The sequence below is a fragment of the Astatotilapia calliptera genome, chromosome 6 (assembly GCF_900246225.1).
Source record: "Astatotilapia calliptera chromosome 6, fAstCal1.2, whole genome shotgun sequence".
NCBI classification, from domain to species: Eukaryota; Metazoa; Chordata; class Actinopteri; order Cichliformes; family Cichlidae; genus Astatotilapia; species Astatotilapia calliptera.
In genome coordinates, this window is record NC_039307.1 from 13,226,284 (window position 1) to 13,242,824 (window position 16,541).

Consider the following 16,541-nt stretch of genomic DNA (forward strand, 5'->3'; position numbering starts at 1 on the left):
ACATTGCAAATGCTGTTTCATTCAGTTTCAGGCTTGTATCATAGGTTGGTTCATTTGGCTGTCCACTTTGTGATTAACTAACCATAATTTAGAAGTTATGTTCTATGGTGGCTAGAAAAGGAATTACATTTCCTTGTTTTTTCACCAGTCACAAATTTATAGACACTATTTATAATGTATAGTTATAGTTATATCAGTGTTAACTCATAATCTGTAGACTTACGAAAGATAAACTCCAGGTTTCCTTTGCCTGTTGCAAGTCCAGAGCTTCTGATCTAGAGGGTCAAATTCAATCTGACTGCCCTTATTATACTGTATATAATTTATGGTGCAGCTATTACTAAAGATCAATACCACTTAAACTGCTCTATTGATATTGAAACCTGCACTGATTTATGACCCCATAGGTCTTTGGTTAAAAACACACACATTCACATGCACACACAAACACGCACACACATACCAATTGTAGATTTTATATAATGCAGTGTCTTATCAATGTCCCGATGTTGTCCTTGTTCTCTGTTCATTTCCTGAGAGTGCTTTTTGAAACACACACACACACAGGCACTAGACACACACACATTTGACTAACTGAAGAAAAAAAATCTGGTTTTTCATTAGATTGGATTGCTGTGTGTATATACTGCATGTGTTTGTCTCCACTAGTCCAGAAGGCTATGTGGTCAGTAAGCATGTGCAGTTTCTCTCTTTCTCTCTCCCTCTCAAACACACACACACACACACACACACACACACACACACACACACTTTTGCTGTATTAGAAAAGCCACTACATTCATTTGCAGTTCCTACACTTTTCAGCATTTAATCATGAATTATGATTTCTTGCATATAAACTCACTCAGATGTGCATACCTTCAAACCTTCACTATACAGAGCATACTGCAGGAGTGTGTATGTGTGAGTACTTCTGAGTGCCAAAACCCAATGCACTCAAACTTAGGGACTGTCACCATTGCCAAGGACATGACACCAGCTCTGCAGAAAACATCAAGCAGATAGATAAAGAGATGGACGTAGCAGAACTAGATGGAAATACTTTAAACTCAATATGTAGTGTGATGTAGTAGTTCTTACGTGGGATGGGAGGTACGGGTGATCATTATTTTTAGAGAATAACAGCTAGAAATCCTGCATGGTCATTTACTTTTTTAAGGAAAGGAAAGGTCATTATTCTTTTAACATAGCGCTATAAAACTAGAGCCACCAACTTTTAATATGCAATCACAGTAACATTCAGTAAGTTCCACTGTACAGAGATTAACAAAACATAATCTAATGACAGCAATGACAGCTTAACTTAATTATTTACCTTTAGTCATTCAGAGAGAATGGGAATAATACATGCGATGCTGAATTTTATTCAAAAAGCTCAGTTGCATTAGCGGCAACCACATTGCTGTTTTAAAAGTTTTAAAACTACACATTTGCTTTTGCTGTTTAGGTGTGTATCCAACACAGTTGTGATTGTTGGTGAGCTGTGCAACTTACAAAGATTCATAACAGAGATGCGCATATATATGTCTTCATATATATCTTTGCATAAATGTAACTATCAGATTGCCATAATATTTTTACACAAAGTTCCCAGAGTTCTTATTTAAACTTGTTATCAATAATTACCTTTGCCGATGATTAATAAGTCGGTAAGTGATTCATCAAATTAACAGAAATGAGTGCATGTCTAAAAGGAACAAGCATCAAATAGACACCAGAAAATAGCAGAGACAAAAACATTAGTACTCACAAAATTCTGCAGGTCAGTTTCATTGGCTAACAGTTAAGGTCATTTTAAAATCCGAACGCCAATTTTGATCTTTTAAATCAGCAACCAGCCAGCTGAGTCCAAGTCCGTCTGGAGCTCTGCATCAGTGCGGTATCAAGGTTCCCTTCTCAGAAATTTGATCACATAAAATGTTGCTTGAAATGTCAAACCTCGGAGGAATTTTATTGATTTGTTAATTTATCTAGTTACTGGTCACCAATAAATGCAGCAGCACGCAGTAAATAGACATTTCCACCCACAGTCTGTGTCTAAATTGTATTCCCTATTGAAAACTCAGTGGTATAATAGGTGTACAATGTATGTGGCCATTAATGGCCATTAATGTGTATACTACAGTGAGCTTTCTTAACTAGAATTATTTACTTATCTTTCAATACATGTCCATGACTGCTAACAATGACCTACTCTAGAGTTAGAGTGAATGTATTTTCATTATATAATTCAAATGTATAATGAATTGAATTAGCATATATAAATAGAGAACCGCATTAAAAACAGCCAAAATACTGAGTGAAAGTTGAGTGATAAATGACTAGCAAACATTAACAGAGGTGGCAAAAAGTACAAACATTCTTCACTTAGGTAGAAGTACGGACACTTACACATACACATTGTTTAAAAAAATGATTTGGCAAAAGTAAAGTACTGATTCAACTTCTTTATTCAAAGTGGAAAAAGTTCCGAAATTCACTCAAAGTATAAAAGTAAAATATAGTTCTTTGGAGGACATCAGCTACCAGCTATTTTGTTCAAACGAAACTGAACTTCATGTCACAAAAAAAATAATACAAACTTTACTTCAACCCAAATTCTAATTCTAAACTATTTAGTCAGCTTGAACAGGTGTTATCTAGAACACACAGAGATTAAAAGCAAATGGAGTTCATCTCTATTTTCTTTCCTACAGTGTGAATGACTTTGCCTCTGCACCAAAACAGAAAAATGAGTAAAATCGAGTGTAGTGTTGTAAGGTGGTGAAAAGAATTCATATGGACAATATTTTCGATATTTTCTATTCTGAGCTGCAGTGGATTTTTTTAATGCATCAGCTGCCATGTGCTGGAGCTGCTGCTCCAATATTCACTGCGCTTTCTGGATTTACCAAACAGAATTCAACATAAGCCGATGTTACATGAGCAAGTGTAGCTGATTTCTGACACCTAAACATTATAAGGCTGGAATTCAGTGAATGAATCTAATCAGCATCCCAATCTTTACCTTAAATGAATTTTGAGCTCTCCTACCATTGATGTAACCTAACATTGACCATGAACATCTCATCTTCTCTTCACCAGTCCAACATAGCTGATATTTGTTGAGCTGTTAGAAATGTTGCATTTGAAATTACCTGCTGCTTCAAAAAAAAAGTGATTTCCTTCACGGGGGAAAATAATTATTTGATCTCTTTCTCAATTTGTAAGTTTGCCCACCATCAAAGAAATAAACAGTCTTTCATTTTCATGATAGTTAATTTTGATGGCGAACCAAAAATCAAGGGGAAAAAATATATATGTAGAAAATCTGTGGAGGGAGCCAAAGCTTTGAGTTGCCAATCAGCAGCCAAGAAATCTAAAGGATTTAAAGTTTATTTAAAGAGGAGTGAGCCAAAATTCCTCATTTGATGTTCAAATCTGGTGACCAACTTCAAGAAATGCCTTACTGCTGTGCTTGCCAACAAGGGTTTCTCCACAAAGTACGGAGTTATGTTTTGCTTGAGAATCAAAAACTCACTTCACTCAGTGACATCCATGACAGGATATAGAATTTATGTAATGTGCTTTTTGTAGATTTTTTGGTTAATATTCTGTCTTGCTCCATTAAAATGAAACTACCATGAAAAGAGACTGCATGCTTGGTTCTCTTCTGAATTGCTCACTCGATAATATCATGAACACATCTTTTAAACTTGTGCCAAAAATGGACTGTTCCAGACTTTAACCCCTGAATATAGTGACTACAGTTTTAATTGGTTTGATACTGGGAATTCCACAGTGATGTGAAATAACAACACAGATCAAATGCATTAAACCTAAAGTAATGAGCCTGTTCTGAAAATGTAACAAGCAACAGAAAGGAAATATATCTGTGTTAAAATATGAGGAGTAAAAAGTAAACAATTGTCAGAAAAACAAATATTCCAGTAAAGTACAAATACCTGAAAAGTCTACTCAAGTAAAGTAACAAAGTAGTTGTACTTCATTAATTCTTACCTCTGGTCAAACGTAACTAGAAGCAATGTCTTATTATTGTTTTTTTCCCCATTATGTTGCTCTCATTGTGAAGTGCAAAAAGATTCATCCCACAAAACACCGAATTTGACCTACATGGACATGCAAATGCCTAGGAAATTGGACAAAAATGTCAACGGCTAGAATAAAAGGATAGCGCGAACTATATAAGCGTCCTTCACAAATATAGTCGGGAAAGCAATGTCTACACAGCCACATAGCCTAAATCTGTGGGCACAAGTACACACAGGTATTTATTTCTTCCCCTTGACATTAGGAATCGCCAGCTTCACTTTTAAGCCAGTAAAAACCTGTATTACACCGAGGGAAATGAAAAGTAAGATTAATAACTCAAGAAAGGGGATAGAAATGATAAGTCTGGTGGCAGTCTTACTTCTCTATCTGTTTCTATGAATGTTTGCTAATTCATTTACACGTCGGGCGCATTCGTCCCGTCGATCGAATGTCCCAACACCGCACAACAGTTCACTGCAACAAATCTTTGTGCAAGCAAAGCTTAGTGAAATTTACCTTACACGCTGAATGCTGACACACGCTCGCCCTCACACTCCTCTTTTAACCAACATGCACGAGTGTGGTTTTATACTTAACAGAAACAGAGAGAGAGAGAGAGGGAAAGCATATCTTCGATAGTGCTGCAACTACATCCGTTTACTCGACCCGAATGTTAAACCCCATTTGATGATTGTACCTCAAGACTTTCAGATACCAGTTAACCTCCCAGCATCGAAAAGTCACTTGGTCCCCCCAGAAAGAACAAACAACCTGCTGGCCGCCCATCCAACTAACCAACAGTTAACAAGCATCGTCTCATGATATCAGCTTTACCCTTCAGCACCAGTCAGTCATTTGCGGATTAATCCAACCAGCCAATAACAGCCATAAGACAATTCACTCATCATTCCAAGTCACCCAATACGCCACCAGTGTCTCCACTCATCCACCCATACAGAAGGGTATTGCAACTCTCTCTGCAGGAATAAGTGCGCGTCTCTATGCTGCGACTGTCTTACCTTGAGCGCTTCTATATCCAAAGACGTCGAGCGGTCCATGACAGAAAGTGAAGTAGCTTACTGCTAATCAGTCACGAAAATACAAGTCCCACAGGCGGAGAAGATAAGAGGGGAAGAGATTAAAAACGGAAACAAAAAAAAGGAAGAAAAAAAGTTGGGGTGCTCTCGAGAGTCCCAAACTCTGCTGCGATATCCCCTTGATTATTATTAGGATTTGTCTATTAATATTCCAGCACGGCACGACGAATTTTCTCAGTTTCAAGCCTCCCTCTGGGTCGCTTGGTAAAATCAGGACTCCATAGCATGGAAGTACCCCCCGCCTCCAGTCCCCGGTTTGTCCGTGCAGAGAATTGATGGGTGAATTTGAAAATAGATAGAAAAAGAAAAGAATTCGCCGTGCGTAATGTTTTAAGCTGCGGCTTTTGCGCACTTGGTGATCCGTTACGTGTTTTTGTGTTGTTACATCTGACTAAGAAATATCGCCCCTCTGCTGGAATGAAGCCGGGATTTAGACTCTCCTGATAGTCGGTCAGCGGATAAATGCCGTTATATCCCGTGGAATCCCGGTAAATGTGAGTGTGCTGTGTCTGGTGGGCAAATGGAGAGAAGACGTCCGGCTCAGAGAGATGATATTCTGCCTTGCCTGGGCGACTTCCATGCGGCAAACCGCCAGAGATATCAGCTCTCCCTGAAAGAAAAGGGAAAGAGAGAGGGCGAGAGAGAGAGAAGGGGGGAGAGAGAGTGAGAAAGAGACAGAGAGAGAGAGACCGGATGGAAGAAATGCTGAAGATAGGAGATGGAAAACTAGAAAATAGGCAATGATGTTGACGTATATAATTTCAGTGTCTGACGCCCCAGAGTGTGATGTTAGCTGTTTCTTCTCTCTCTCTCTGTGTGTGTGTGTGTGTGTGTGTGTGTGTGTGTGTGTGTGTGTGTGTGTGTGTGTGTGTGAGTGAGAGATGGATTGGGGGGGGGGGGGCATTCTAATCAATTAGATGAATGGACAATGCTGCTTGCCACAGAACTCAAGAAGGGTATTTAAATGCAGAGGCTGTTGGAAGATGGTTGTTTCAGAAAGTCTGGGGAAGCTTGTGTGTGGTTTTGTGTGTGTCTGCATTTGAAGTGTGTTTGTGAGTACAAATGCAATGCAAAAGCATTAGTCTGATACACTATCAGTCTTTTGATATTGCAGAAGACGAATCATATTGTGATTGCCTGGGAACAGAAAAATACTGTAAAAGAGTCAGTGAATAGATCATATATATAGATTGACAAAATTTCTTTCTTTTTTGTTATGTTATGGTGTAAACTGTCCTAATTCCTTTACTTAAATTGTCGCCGCCTGCTGACTGCCAGGGCTTTTCCTCATCCATAAAACACCTTTTAAAAAATGTTTGCAAGAAGGTGTAATCATAAAACGAGGTGAGGAAAAGAAAGCGAAGAGAAGATGATGACCAGAGGAGAGCAAAGCAAACTAATACAGAGCTGACGGGGAAGAAGAGCAATGTAGTTGGGTACAAAAGAATGAGAGGAATATTTAAAAGAGGTGACGATAACGGCTTGTCAAGCACTAAGTTGCACAGACCAGGAAGAAAATGGGAAACATAGGGTGACAAGATGTTGGGAAGAAATGTCAGAAATGCTGACTATTCAGTCTAAAAATCTTCAAGACCTGTGCTTTAAAAGTATTGTTAATATCTATAATTGACTTTAGCATCTATCACTAGCCCTAAGAGATGTGTGGTTATGATACATAATATTGTCACAGAACGCATTCCCAAGTGAAACAAAACATATAGCCATACAGTTACAAGAAAGATTTGTTTATCATTTTGCACAGTCATATCATATTTAGCAGTAGTGCATTATTGTTGTACAGAGCTAAGACTGAGAGTTGATGAACACATAATCATAGGAAAACACACAATAACTCCCACTCTCTGTTTCTCTGTCTCACACACACACACAGAGCCATAGACTTATTGAATGGCACACTAGAGAACAGAGGAACATTTGTTGAGGGAGTCCGTCAGAGATAACGAACATCATATTAATGAATGCCTCAGTCAATCTCTTTGCTCCTCCCTCTCTGTTTGTCTGACTCTTTTCCTATGTACGCTCATTCGATACATGACTCGCTCTAACTTCCCTGCTGCTATCTTTGCCTCCAGTTCCTTCATATTCCAATCTCTCTGTCTCTCTCGCTCCTCCACTCTCTCGTTTCCCTTTTATTGTTGCATTCTCTCAACCTTTCTGTTGGCTGCACTATTTTCCTTTTTCCTGCAGCTCTGCAATTCAGAGACCACAACCACCTCCATCTAGTTCCACTGTTTCTGTTTTTTTTTTCCTGTAAACTTTGTGTTGCAGAGCAATTAATCACTTTTCTTAGTCCTTGTGATTTTTCATATGGGAGAGTCTGACCCTTGTTGCGGGTACTCGCTACTGTGCTAGCTGGAAATGCCATCACCCATCTTTCCCCTCTCCTGTCTGTGCTTCCAAGCTCTCTCTTTGCCTCTCATTTACAGTGGAGGACATAATTATTTGATCCCCTGCTGAATTTGTAAGTTTGCTCACATACAAAGAAATGAACAGTGTCTCATTTTTATGGTAGCTTCATTTTAATGGAGAGAGTAAAAGTTTCAACCAAAAAAATACAGAAAAGAAACCACATTACATGAAAGTTATAAATTCATTTGCATGTCACTTAGTGATATAAGCATTTAATCCTCAAGAAAAACATGACTGAGTACTTGGTGGATAAACCCTTGTTGGCAAACATAATGGTAAGATGTTTCTTGTAGTTGGTCACCAGTTTTGCACACAATTCAGGAGAAATTTTGGTTCCACTCCTCTTTACAAAAACATTCTCAATCCTTTAAATTTCTTGGTGGACACCTGGCAACTCAGACTACCGTTTTTTCCCCCACAAATTTATATATAGAACCTACGTCAGGAGACTGACTGGCAACTTCACGTTGGCCTCTCCTCTCTTGCCTTTGTGGCCCTATGAATTGGGCTCTCAGTGCAGCAAATGCATTCTGTGCAGATGTCTTCAAATAAAAATGAAAATGGATTAGCACTGTACTGAATGCAATTTTTACTTTACAAAAAATAAGCAAAAAAAATTGATTTATTTATTTAAACTTAGTTAGAGCACACAAAATTCCTTAAATGAGATGGAATTCATTTTTTCCATCTTTCACACTAACCTCTCTGATTCTATGTATCCCTCCTTGTTGCTTTGTGTCAGTACACAAACCCCCATCCAAAACATGCAGTGTGTAATTTTACCTGTCACACTGGTCTAAAGAAGCATGACTGAGTTCTGCAGTAGCAGCAACTGACTTAACATGATTCTCTGTGTCTCTCTCCCCCTGCTCTCCCTCTGCTCTCCCTCTGCTCCTCTAGCTTCAGATCAGACAGGAGTTTTATTCTACTTAAATGCAAAGTGCGGCTGTTTGCTTTGCTAGATGCAAAGAGAGCAAAAACTCAGGAGAGGGTCACTTTTTTCCCCTGCCTCGCAGTATAAAGTTTGACAGCAACTTATAGGTCACTGCTGAGTGCTAGATACTTTGAGAAAAACATAGAGGATTGACATGAAAATGCTTCAGTGCCCCAGAGAAGAATTATGGGACAGAGAGAGTTCCAGTAATCCTAATTTAACTAAAGCAGTGCTTCCTTATCCTTATCCAAGAAAAATGGATTAGATGAAATTAGTGTTGCCACGATTAGTCGACTAGTCACGATTATGTCGACTATTAAAATCGTCGACGACTAATTTAATAGTCGACGCATCGTTTGAAGCTTTGTAAGATCACAAAGGACGCAGGAATGAGTACCGGTAGTAGGATTTAAGAGTGTAATAACGGACTAAAACAGAAGATGGCAGCACTGCATGTACAAGGATGCCAGCTGCCGTTAAACCCCGAAGAAGAAGAAGCTGTGTCCCAGAATTCATAGCGCAGCCCAGCGCAGTTGTCAACAATGGCGGCAGCTAGTTAGTTTTAACTTTACTCTTATTATTCTTTCTGGGTCACAAAATAAACGTTTAACATATTTTCAGGCGAGGATGTAGCTGTGTAAACCTCAAATATCTGCTCAGTTTATCAAGACACCACATATTTTCAAAAGCGCTCCGACGTTTTCGGAGACGTCTGTTACCCACTAGCTCGTTAGCTAGTCGGGGGCAAGGCTAACTAGAGCCGTGAGAACACCGGACTCCCCGCAAATCATTTTCAAACCCACCGCCGTCTTTCGCTACTCAGGTTAAACATATATATAAGTCACTTAGATAACTTAAAAATGTTATTGTTTGGCTTTCTTTAGTATTTTATTTGTTCCTGAGTAAATCGGTTTGGCTGAGATTAAAGTTATAGTTTTTGCACAGCTAAAGCTGTCAAGCAGACAGCTGATTGTCAGAAGTGTGAGACGCTGGAGAATATACTCCGGTGTCCTGTTATATTTTAGAAAGCAAGGAGTTTATTAAACTTCACCGAAACAATCTGCAAATTTCATTAAAAATTAATAAACTACCATCTTGTCTTTATTTTTAGTTAGCACAAACACTTCAAGCTGTAAGCTAATGATAGTTATGTAAGACCAGATGCTGCTGGTGCAATAAGCTGTACGCTGTACGTCCAATGGATGATGATCTGATTAGTCGACTAATCACAAAAATAATCGGTGACTAGTCGACTATCAAAATAATCGTTTGTGGCAGCCCTAGATGAAATTGCATTTCCTGGCACAATACAATGCTGTTTTTCTATATCTTGAAATAAAGATTTAAGGAAAACAGAAATATTCCAGAGGTCATCTGATCACAACTTTTACAAGGTGCAATCTGCAGTACAACTTAAACAATAACCAAGTAAGGTAATTCCCAGGAAATCGTTTTGCAGCCACGGCCAACAAGTCTGGGAATGTTTCCATGATTGAGCGCTATCGAGTGAATGAACTGTGAATTAACAAGTCTGTAACATGTACTGATTGTTTCATGGTGCACTGGCTTTAATAGTCCATTATGCGTTTAATTTAACACAGACACACGCGGGTTTTTGTTTGTGTCTGTGTGTTTTCATATACTCATTATTTATTCATTCACATACACATATATTCATTTTCCCCTTAAAAACAGTGGTTTAGATGAGAAGCATTGGGGGAGGTTTTTTTCTCTCCAGAAAGCCATTACAGTCTGCAACAGCCACTGGAACTGAGCTAGTAACTTCTCTCAGTCCTTAAAAAACACATGCTTCAGTTTTCGATTAAATATATCTTAACTTGACAGACTTATTGATTGATTTATCAATCTTTTGATTGATTTATACGGAATGTTTACTTGCCCTCTGCTTATATTTTACACTAAAAATAAAAATAAAAAGACTAAAGTTTTTGGTAGGCCAACCGGAAGGCTGGCGACAAAGGTGGGGACCCTCAGGCGACAGGCTGGGACTTCGCAGGGCACATAGTAGGCTCCGGTGACCCCTCAGACCACAGGTTCAGGCGGCACGGGTCCCTCTGGCTAAGTCACTGAGGCATGCGGAATCTGCAGGAAGCTGGAATGGGTCAGCTGAGCACCCAGCAGACGCAGGAAGTTGTGTTCAAGGACTACTGGGGTTCCAGAGTTGGCTGAGGCCACAAATTCATTCTCTGGATAGGCTTTGGGCAGAGCCTCAATCTCTGGGGGAATCCAGTTTTCGCAGCAGGGGAAACAGTCTCAGAAGGATCTGACCAGGAGGCACAAGCATCATTACTAGTCTCAAAATATACAGTTACAGGAGTAACAAGCTTAGGAACACAATATTCAGTCTCTGGGGCTGTTGGCTGATACACACGACACACTGACTCAACTTTCTCAGGCTGACCAACACATGACAGAGTGGTGTAATTGACTCGCTTAGGAATATGATTAACTATTTTACATGGTACTTGCTAGGAAAAAGCAGTTTTAGGCAGAGCTGCCTTGGCAGCAGAAACAGTTTCAGAAACAGGGGTTCTGTACAGACACAAATTTGCAAAAAATGTGTAAGTGTATCTTAAGTGTATCTTGTACTACAGAAAATTAAGATAATAAAGCAAAACATATTACAGAATTTATGTAGCTTGCCACTGCAGCTAAGAAATTACAGAGTTAAGTTTGTGAAAGCTATTAAAATGCATAAAGGGACCAAAAAAGTTAAGACCCATGTCCGGTGCAATCCACTCTAGAGACCCCTATTCTCCTTCTGACAGCTAGAAAGGAAAGCATCTTCACCCTAACACGCTATGTTGTACTGGGCAGCTTGTTATAAATGTAGATAAATGTTTAATTTATGCTACAGTGTTGTATCTGTTTGCCCACAGACAAACATGCTCCTGTGAAATCCTCCAAAATCCAAACTGCACATTGCCCAACATGCATAATGCTGTGTATTGGCCAAATACTGATTGGTTGACTAGTGGACCTGTCAGGAAAAGAAGTGACAGCAGTTTAGTACAAACGAGAGACGTGCAAAGAAAAAAAAGAAAAGAAATCAAAGATCAAAAATTACATTATGAAAAGTAGGCAGTGGCTGCTATGGACACATCTAATTGCTTTTAACACTTGGTTTAACCTCAGCTCCTTATATGTTTTAACTTTGCTCTTCTCTGTATTTGTCTGACAGATCAAAAACAGCACAAGGAAACCCACAAACCGGTTGTACCACATTTATTGATACTTCCACATCAGAAAACAGACTCTCTCTCTCTGTGTAGATGGGCGGTCTGAAGCTGCCCACAGACTGCCAACGGACTGTGACTTAAGACCACAGAATGAATAAACAAGTCAATTATAATATAAAATGCATGTTGCTTTAAAAGTTGATTATTTATTTATTGCAATATTTGCAATATTTATTGCAATATTGCAATTGCAATTGCAATATTTATTGCAATATTTTTTATATTATTATATAATATTATTGCAATATATTGCAATATTTATTGCAATATTTATTGCAAGATCAGTTTTGTTAATGTATTTTTTGATGTATTCAAATAAGTACTTATTTCATATTTTTACCTTCACTTGGTTGCCCTGAAATCATAATTCTACAGAATCATGATGTGACTACAGCCTGGCTTTTTTCATTAACTACTTAGGTCAGGGTCATAGATTATAAATGAGAGGCAAACCTAAATCATGGAAATAATACAGTTTTTTGGCCACGCCTCCTCCAACGCATGGATTAGAAACGTATTAGCAGGACAGTACTGTGAACGTTAAAACTACAAACCCCAGAGGTCTCCATATTCAAATCCTTTTCCGCTGATTGGATAACGTAGGATCCAATCGCTTGGTCGAGACGTGTCTCGCATTCATAGCATCCTTCCGTCATGGCGTCTGTTTGGGCTAAATCCATTGTTAACCTGCAGGTCTTGGCTGTTTTTTTCTGCCTAATGGTATGTCTGCCACCGGGGGGAGGACAGAAGAAGAAAGAGGTAATGTTTCAACCGTAAAAATGTGTTTTTCATGTAAAATGGCCACGCTACTCACTGAAAGGGATGTGCAGGTTTAACCTACCGGTGTTTTTTAAGCTAGTCTGGGTTAGTCAGAATTCCCAGGAAGTAACTCAGAGAGAGGCTCTTGACATGCCGTTTCTTAGTTGCAATAAATTCCATTGGTGCCAATATGTGTTTTAAAGAAAAGTCTTATAAAAAGGTGTGCTTGTCACGTTTTCTGCGTCACTACGCCCTCCTGTGTTTCTGACGATGACAAAAGGACACGCATGAATAAGCAGAGCAAGCTAATGCGGGCTGTCAACAGCTGCTGCATGCAAAGTGTGTTTTGTTTGGAAAGAGTTTCTATTGGTGCTTTTTGGCACTGCTCACTCAAACACTGGTGCAGTGTGGCGAGTAATGACTTTATTTTGAAATCTGTCAGAATAGGAAGTGTTACGGTTTACTTATTAGTAGTTTAATAATGCTGGTGAGGATGCCAGAATACCCACAACTGATAGCAGCGTGCTGAGGTTTCTGTGATGCGCCGGTTGCCGGATTAGTAAAAGAGGGTGGTGTGGTTTTATTGAAGTTATAGTGGAACAGTTTAATCCAAAAGGATAGTGAGGGGAAAGTCATTGTAATGTATTTACAATATGAATAAGGTCTGTTCACCAGCTTTGTATTTGATTCATTAAAGTAAGTAATACATGTTCTGAGTTACAATATAAGCCTCCTAATTATATCAACAACAGGCATATGACACATATTTTAGCAATTTTGGGATGATGTGCAACGTTGGTATTGTTTTATTATTTGTTCTTGATTTAGGGGCGATCGTGGCTCAAGAGTTGGGAGTTTGCCTTGTTGCCGGAAGGTTGCCGGTTCGAGCCCCGGCTCGGCCAGTCTCTGTTGTTGTGTCCTTGGGCAAGACACTTCACCTACCGCCTACTGGTGTTGGCCAGAAGGGCCGATGGCGCAATATGGCATCCTCGCTTCTGTCAGTCTGTGGCTACAGTCTACAGTCTGTGGCTACAACTGTAGCTTGCCTCCACCAGTGTGTGAGTGTGTGTGTGAATGGGTGGATGACTGGGTGTGTAAAGCGCTTTGGAGTCCTTAGGGGGGACTAGTAAAAGCGCTATACAAAGAAAGGCCATTTACCATTTAGTTCTAGTCATAGTCTTTTGACTAAATATGGACGTAGTGTTTTGTGGGAGAAACGTTTCGTCACTCATCCAAGTGACTTCTTCAGTCTCAGCTGACTGCAGGTTTCCCCAAATCTTATAAATAGTACATTTGCATAATGACTGGAACCAGCCCACTAAAGGAACAATGGGCTGGGAGGTCAGTTCCTTAATCATAATTATGCAATTATCCTTCAGTGGGCTGATATTTTGGGGGTTTTCATGAGAAACAAGGAGCATGACAGCTAGCTGAACCACCCTTTCAACACTGTTTCCTGCATGCAGATCAAATTGTGAGTGTCTAACCTCATTGCACAAGAGATTTCTTTTGATTGAAGCACTTCATCTTGCCTTTCTTCTAGGGATGTTCCTAGTGACTAATTTCTAAATCAACTAAATGTGAAAAAAGAATTAGGCTAACTGACCAGTCAAAAACTAAGAAACCCTGAGCTACCAAGTTAAATCTGAGAACTGTTTAATGAACATGTTTAATGACAAAGTCTTATGTTTCCAACCTCCTTAATGGCATATGTGTCAAGACTTAAAATTTTAACAACAGGCTTTAGTAGTTTTTGTTTGAACATGTAGTTTTTATTGCTTTTGATAACATCAAATGTAGATATCATCTGTGATGCAAATATCTAAAGAAATAAAAGTGTAGAACCTCATGCTTGTTTGGTCATAAAATCTTGAGCACCTTTTGTAAATGGCTCTTGACTGCACTGTCAACCAAAATGGTTATCATATTGGGTGGTGATGCAGGAAGTGGAGTCCGCATCTAGTCAGATTTAGAAGTAGTTTTAGGTAAACTCGTCAGCATTCAGCACTGGAGCTAAGAGTATCGGACTGTGTAGAAAAGAGCTACAAAGCACAGCATGTATCAGGCTCTTTTTTTCCATCATATGTTTTCCTATTTTATTTATTGATAGAACATCATATTTTTAAATATATGTAGCCAGACATTTTGTGCTACCAATCTACAATCTACACAAACACAGTAAAAGCCTGATGCTCCCAGCATCAACTAGGGAGTTGAAACAGGAACACTTTATTTTTAAAACCTTAACATTCTGTAAATTTAGACCAAGCCATGTTTAAAATTACATTAATTCTGCTTTTGAACTGTTTGCAGTACATTCATCTTTAAACTAGCACTCCTAAAGTTTTTACCCAACAATTAGAATCAGTGATAGTGCCACTGGCACTGAAAATGCAAAAGTGCAAGGTTTTTTGTTTTCAATTTTGACCTATTTTATAATAAAAAAAAAAGATGCAAACTTTTTTGTATTGTACTTTTTAAAACATGAATACAAAGGGCATATTAGATGCTTGCCTGTGACTCTAGATGCTTGCCTGACAACACAGAATACAGAATTAAGCATTAAATAAGCAGGTTCAAATTTAATAAGCATAGCCACAAAAGTATAAAAATGATATATTAGCTCTCTGGGATATCTAGATGTTCTAGACCAGATTGGATTTTATAGTCCTTTGCCATTGTAGGAATTTTATTTGTCTACATAGTCATGATCAGTGGATTTGTATGTGGGTAACTTCAGTTCAATAATAGGTTTTTGTTGGTTTATCTGCAGAGTTGATTGTAACTTGTGTTGTGATTTTATCCTGTAATGGTTTCCATTATTAAAATCACAAGATCACTTTCTTCCCTTTCATTTCCTTTAGCTATATGTGGTGAAGTTATTTACCTAAAGTCTGATGAACCCTGCTGACTATAGTATGTTGAGCATTTATATATTTTTATAGACCACGGGACTTGGATCAAGTCAGAATGCTGTTGTGCCTTTCCTGTTGGACCACTTCATCAACACCTTTTTTCTGAGCTGACTTTGAAAATGAATAGAAAATTAATTGAGTGGACTAATTGTGGAATGAGTATAAGAAAGAATGCATGGACAAATACATGACAGGTGAATGAACATCTGAATGAATGAATTGAATGTGTCAACTAATGAATGAACAAAGAACTGACTGAGTGTAAGAAATGATGAATAAATAACTGATTAGCCACTGATGAAAAAGTACTTGAATGAGTGAGCAAATGAATGAATAATTGAAAATGGCAAGTTTGCCTTGCTGTAAACCCTTTCTGTCACTACTTCTAATGGCTTGGGAGGTGTATCTGTAATTAATGTGCCATATTGTATCTAGGAGACTTTCAATAATTATAAAGTAACAACTTCAGGCTTGTGTATCTTTATGAAAATGAAAAAATGAAAATGTGTTACTATATAAATAATCCGTTTTGTGTAGTTTGTGGGAAACTGGCTGGTTTAAACCAAATTTGTAATGTCTTGTTAAGTGGCAATGACAATGAATAGATTTAAAAAATAGATTATTATAAAATTCTTATTTGTAACATTATTCATGCAAGGGTAGTAAGTGCATCAGTGCTTATTTGCAACAATGCTTTGCTTCACTTTCACAAAAATGCACAGGGGAGTTGCCTGTTATAGTCACAGTCTGTTAGACACTGACCGGCTCAAGGACACCTCTGCATTACCTAATGAGTGGCAGAAAAAGCATTTCTCAATTACTTACCCGGCTTAAATTTATCCAGCTATTATTAGTTTGCTTCTCTGACATTGAACCGCCTCTCTTTAAAACTTTGGAGTTAAAGTATTTTGTCTGCCAACATTTAACTTTGGACCATCCTTTATAAAGTACCAAATAGAAGAGAGGAGGTAGTCACACTTACACACACGCACACACACAAACAAAACACACAGCACACACACACACACACACACACAGAGTGAGAGACAGCCATACTTTCGATGAGCCACAGGAGAAATATTGAGGGGTTATA

The 16,541-nt window shown here is 38.6% G+C and overlaps 2 protein-coding genes across 2 annotated transcripts in view; one reads left to right on the forward strand and one right to left on the reverse strand.

Annotated features, from left to right (window-relative positions):
* Positions 1 to 5,939, reverse strand: part of LOC113023928 (zeta-sarcoglycan-like) — a 391,227-nt gene extending 385,288 nt beyond the window's left edge. The window contains exon 1 of the mRNA XM_026170405.1: positions 5,073 to 5,939. Coding sequence (XP_026026190.1) covers positions 5,073 to 5,111 — 39 coding nt within the window. The 5' untranslated portion in view covers positions 5,112 to 5,939. The remainder of the gene's footprint in view (positions 1 to 5,072) is intronic.
* Positions 5,940 to 12,348: 6,409 nt separating this feature from the next.
* The window catches only part of tusc3 (tumor suppressor candidate 3), an 83,122-nt gene continuing 78,929 nt past the window's right edge, over positions 12,349 to 16,541 (forward strand). The window contains exon 1 of the mRNA XM_026170406.1: positions 12,349 to 12,533. Within this exon, the coding sequence (XP_026026191.1) occupies positions 12,429 to 12,533 (105 nt within the window). The 5' untranslated portion in view covers positions 12,349 to 12,428. The remainder of the gene's footprint in view (positions 12,534 to 16,541) is intronic.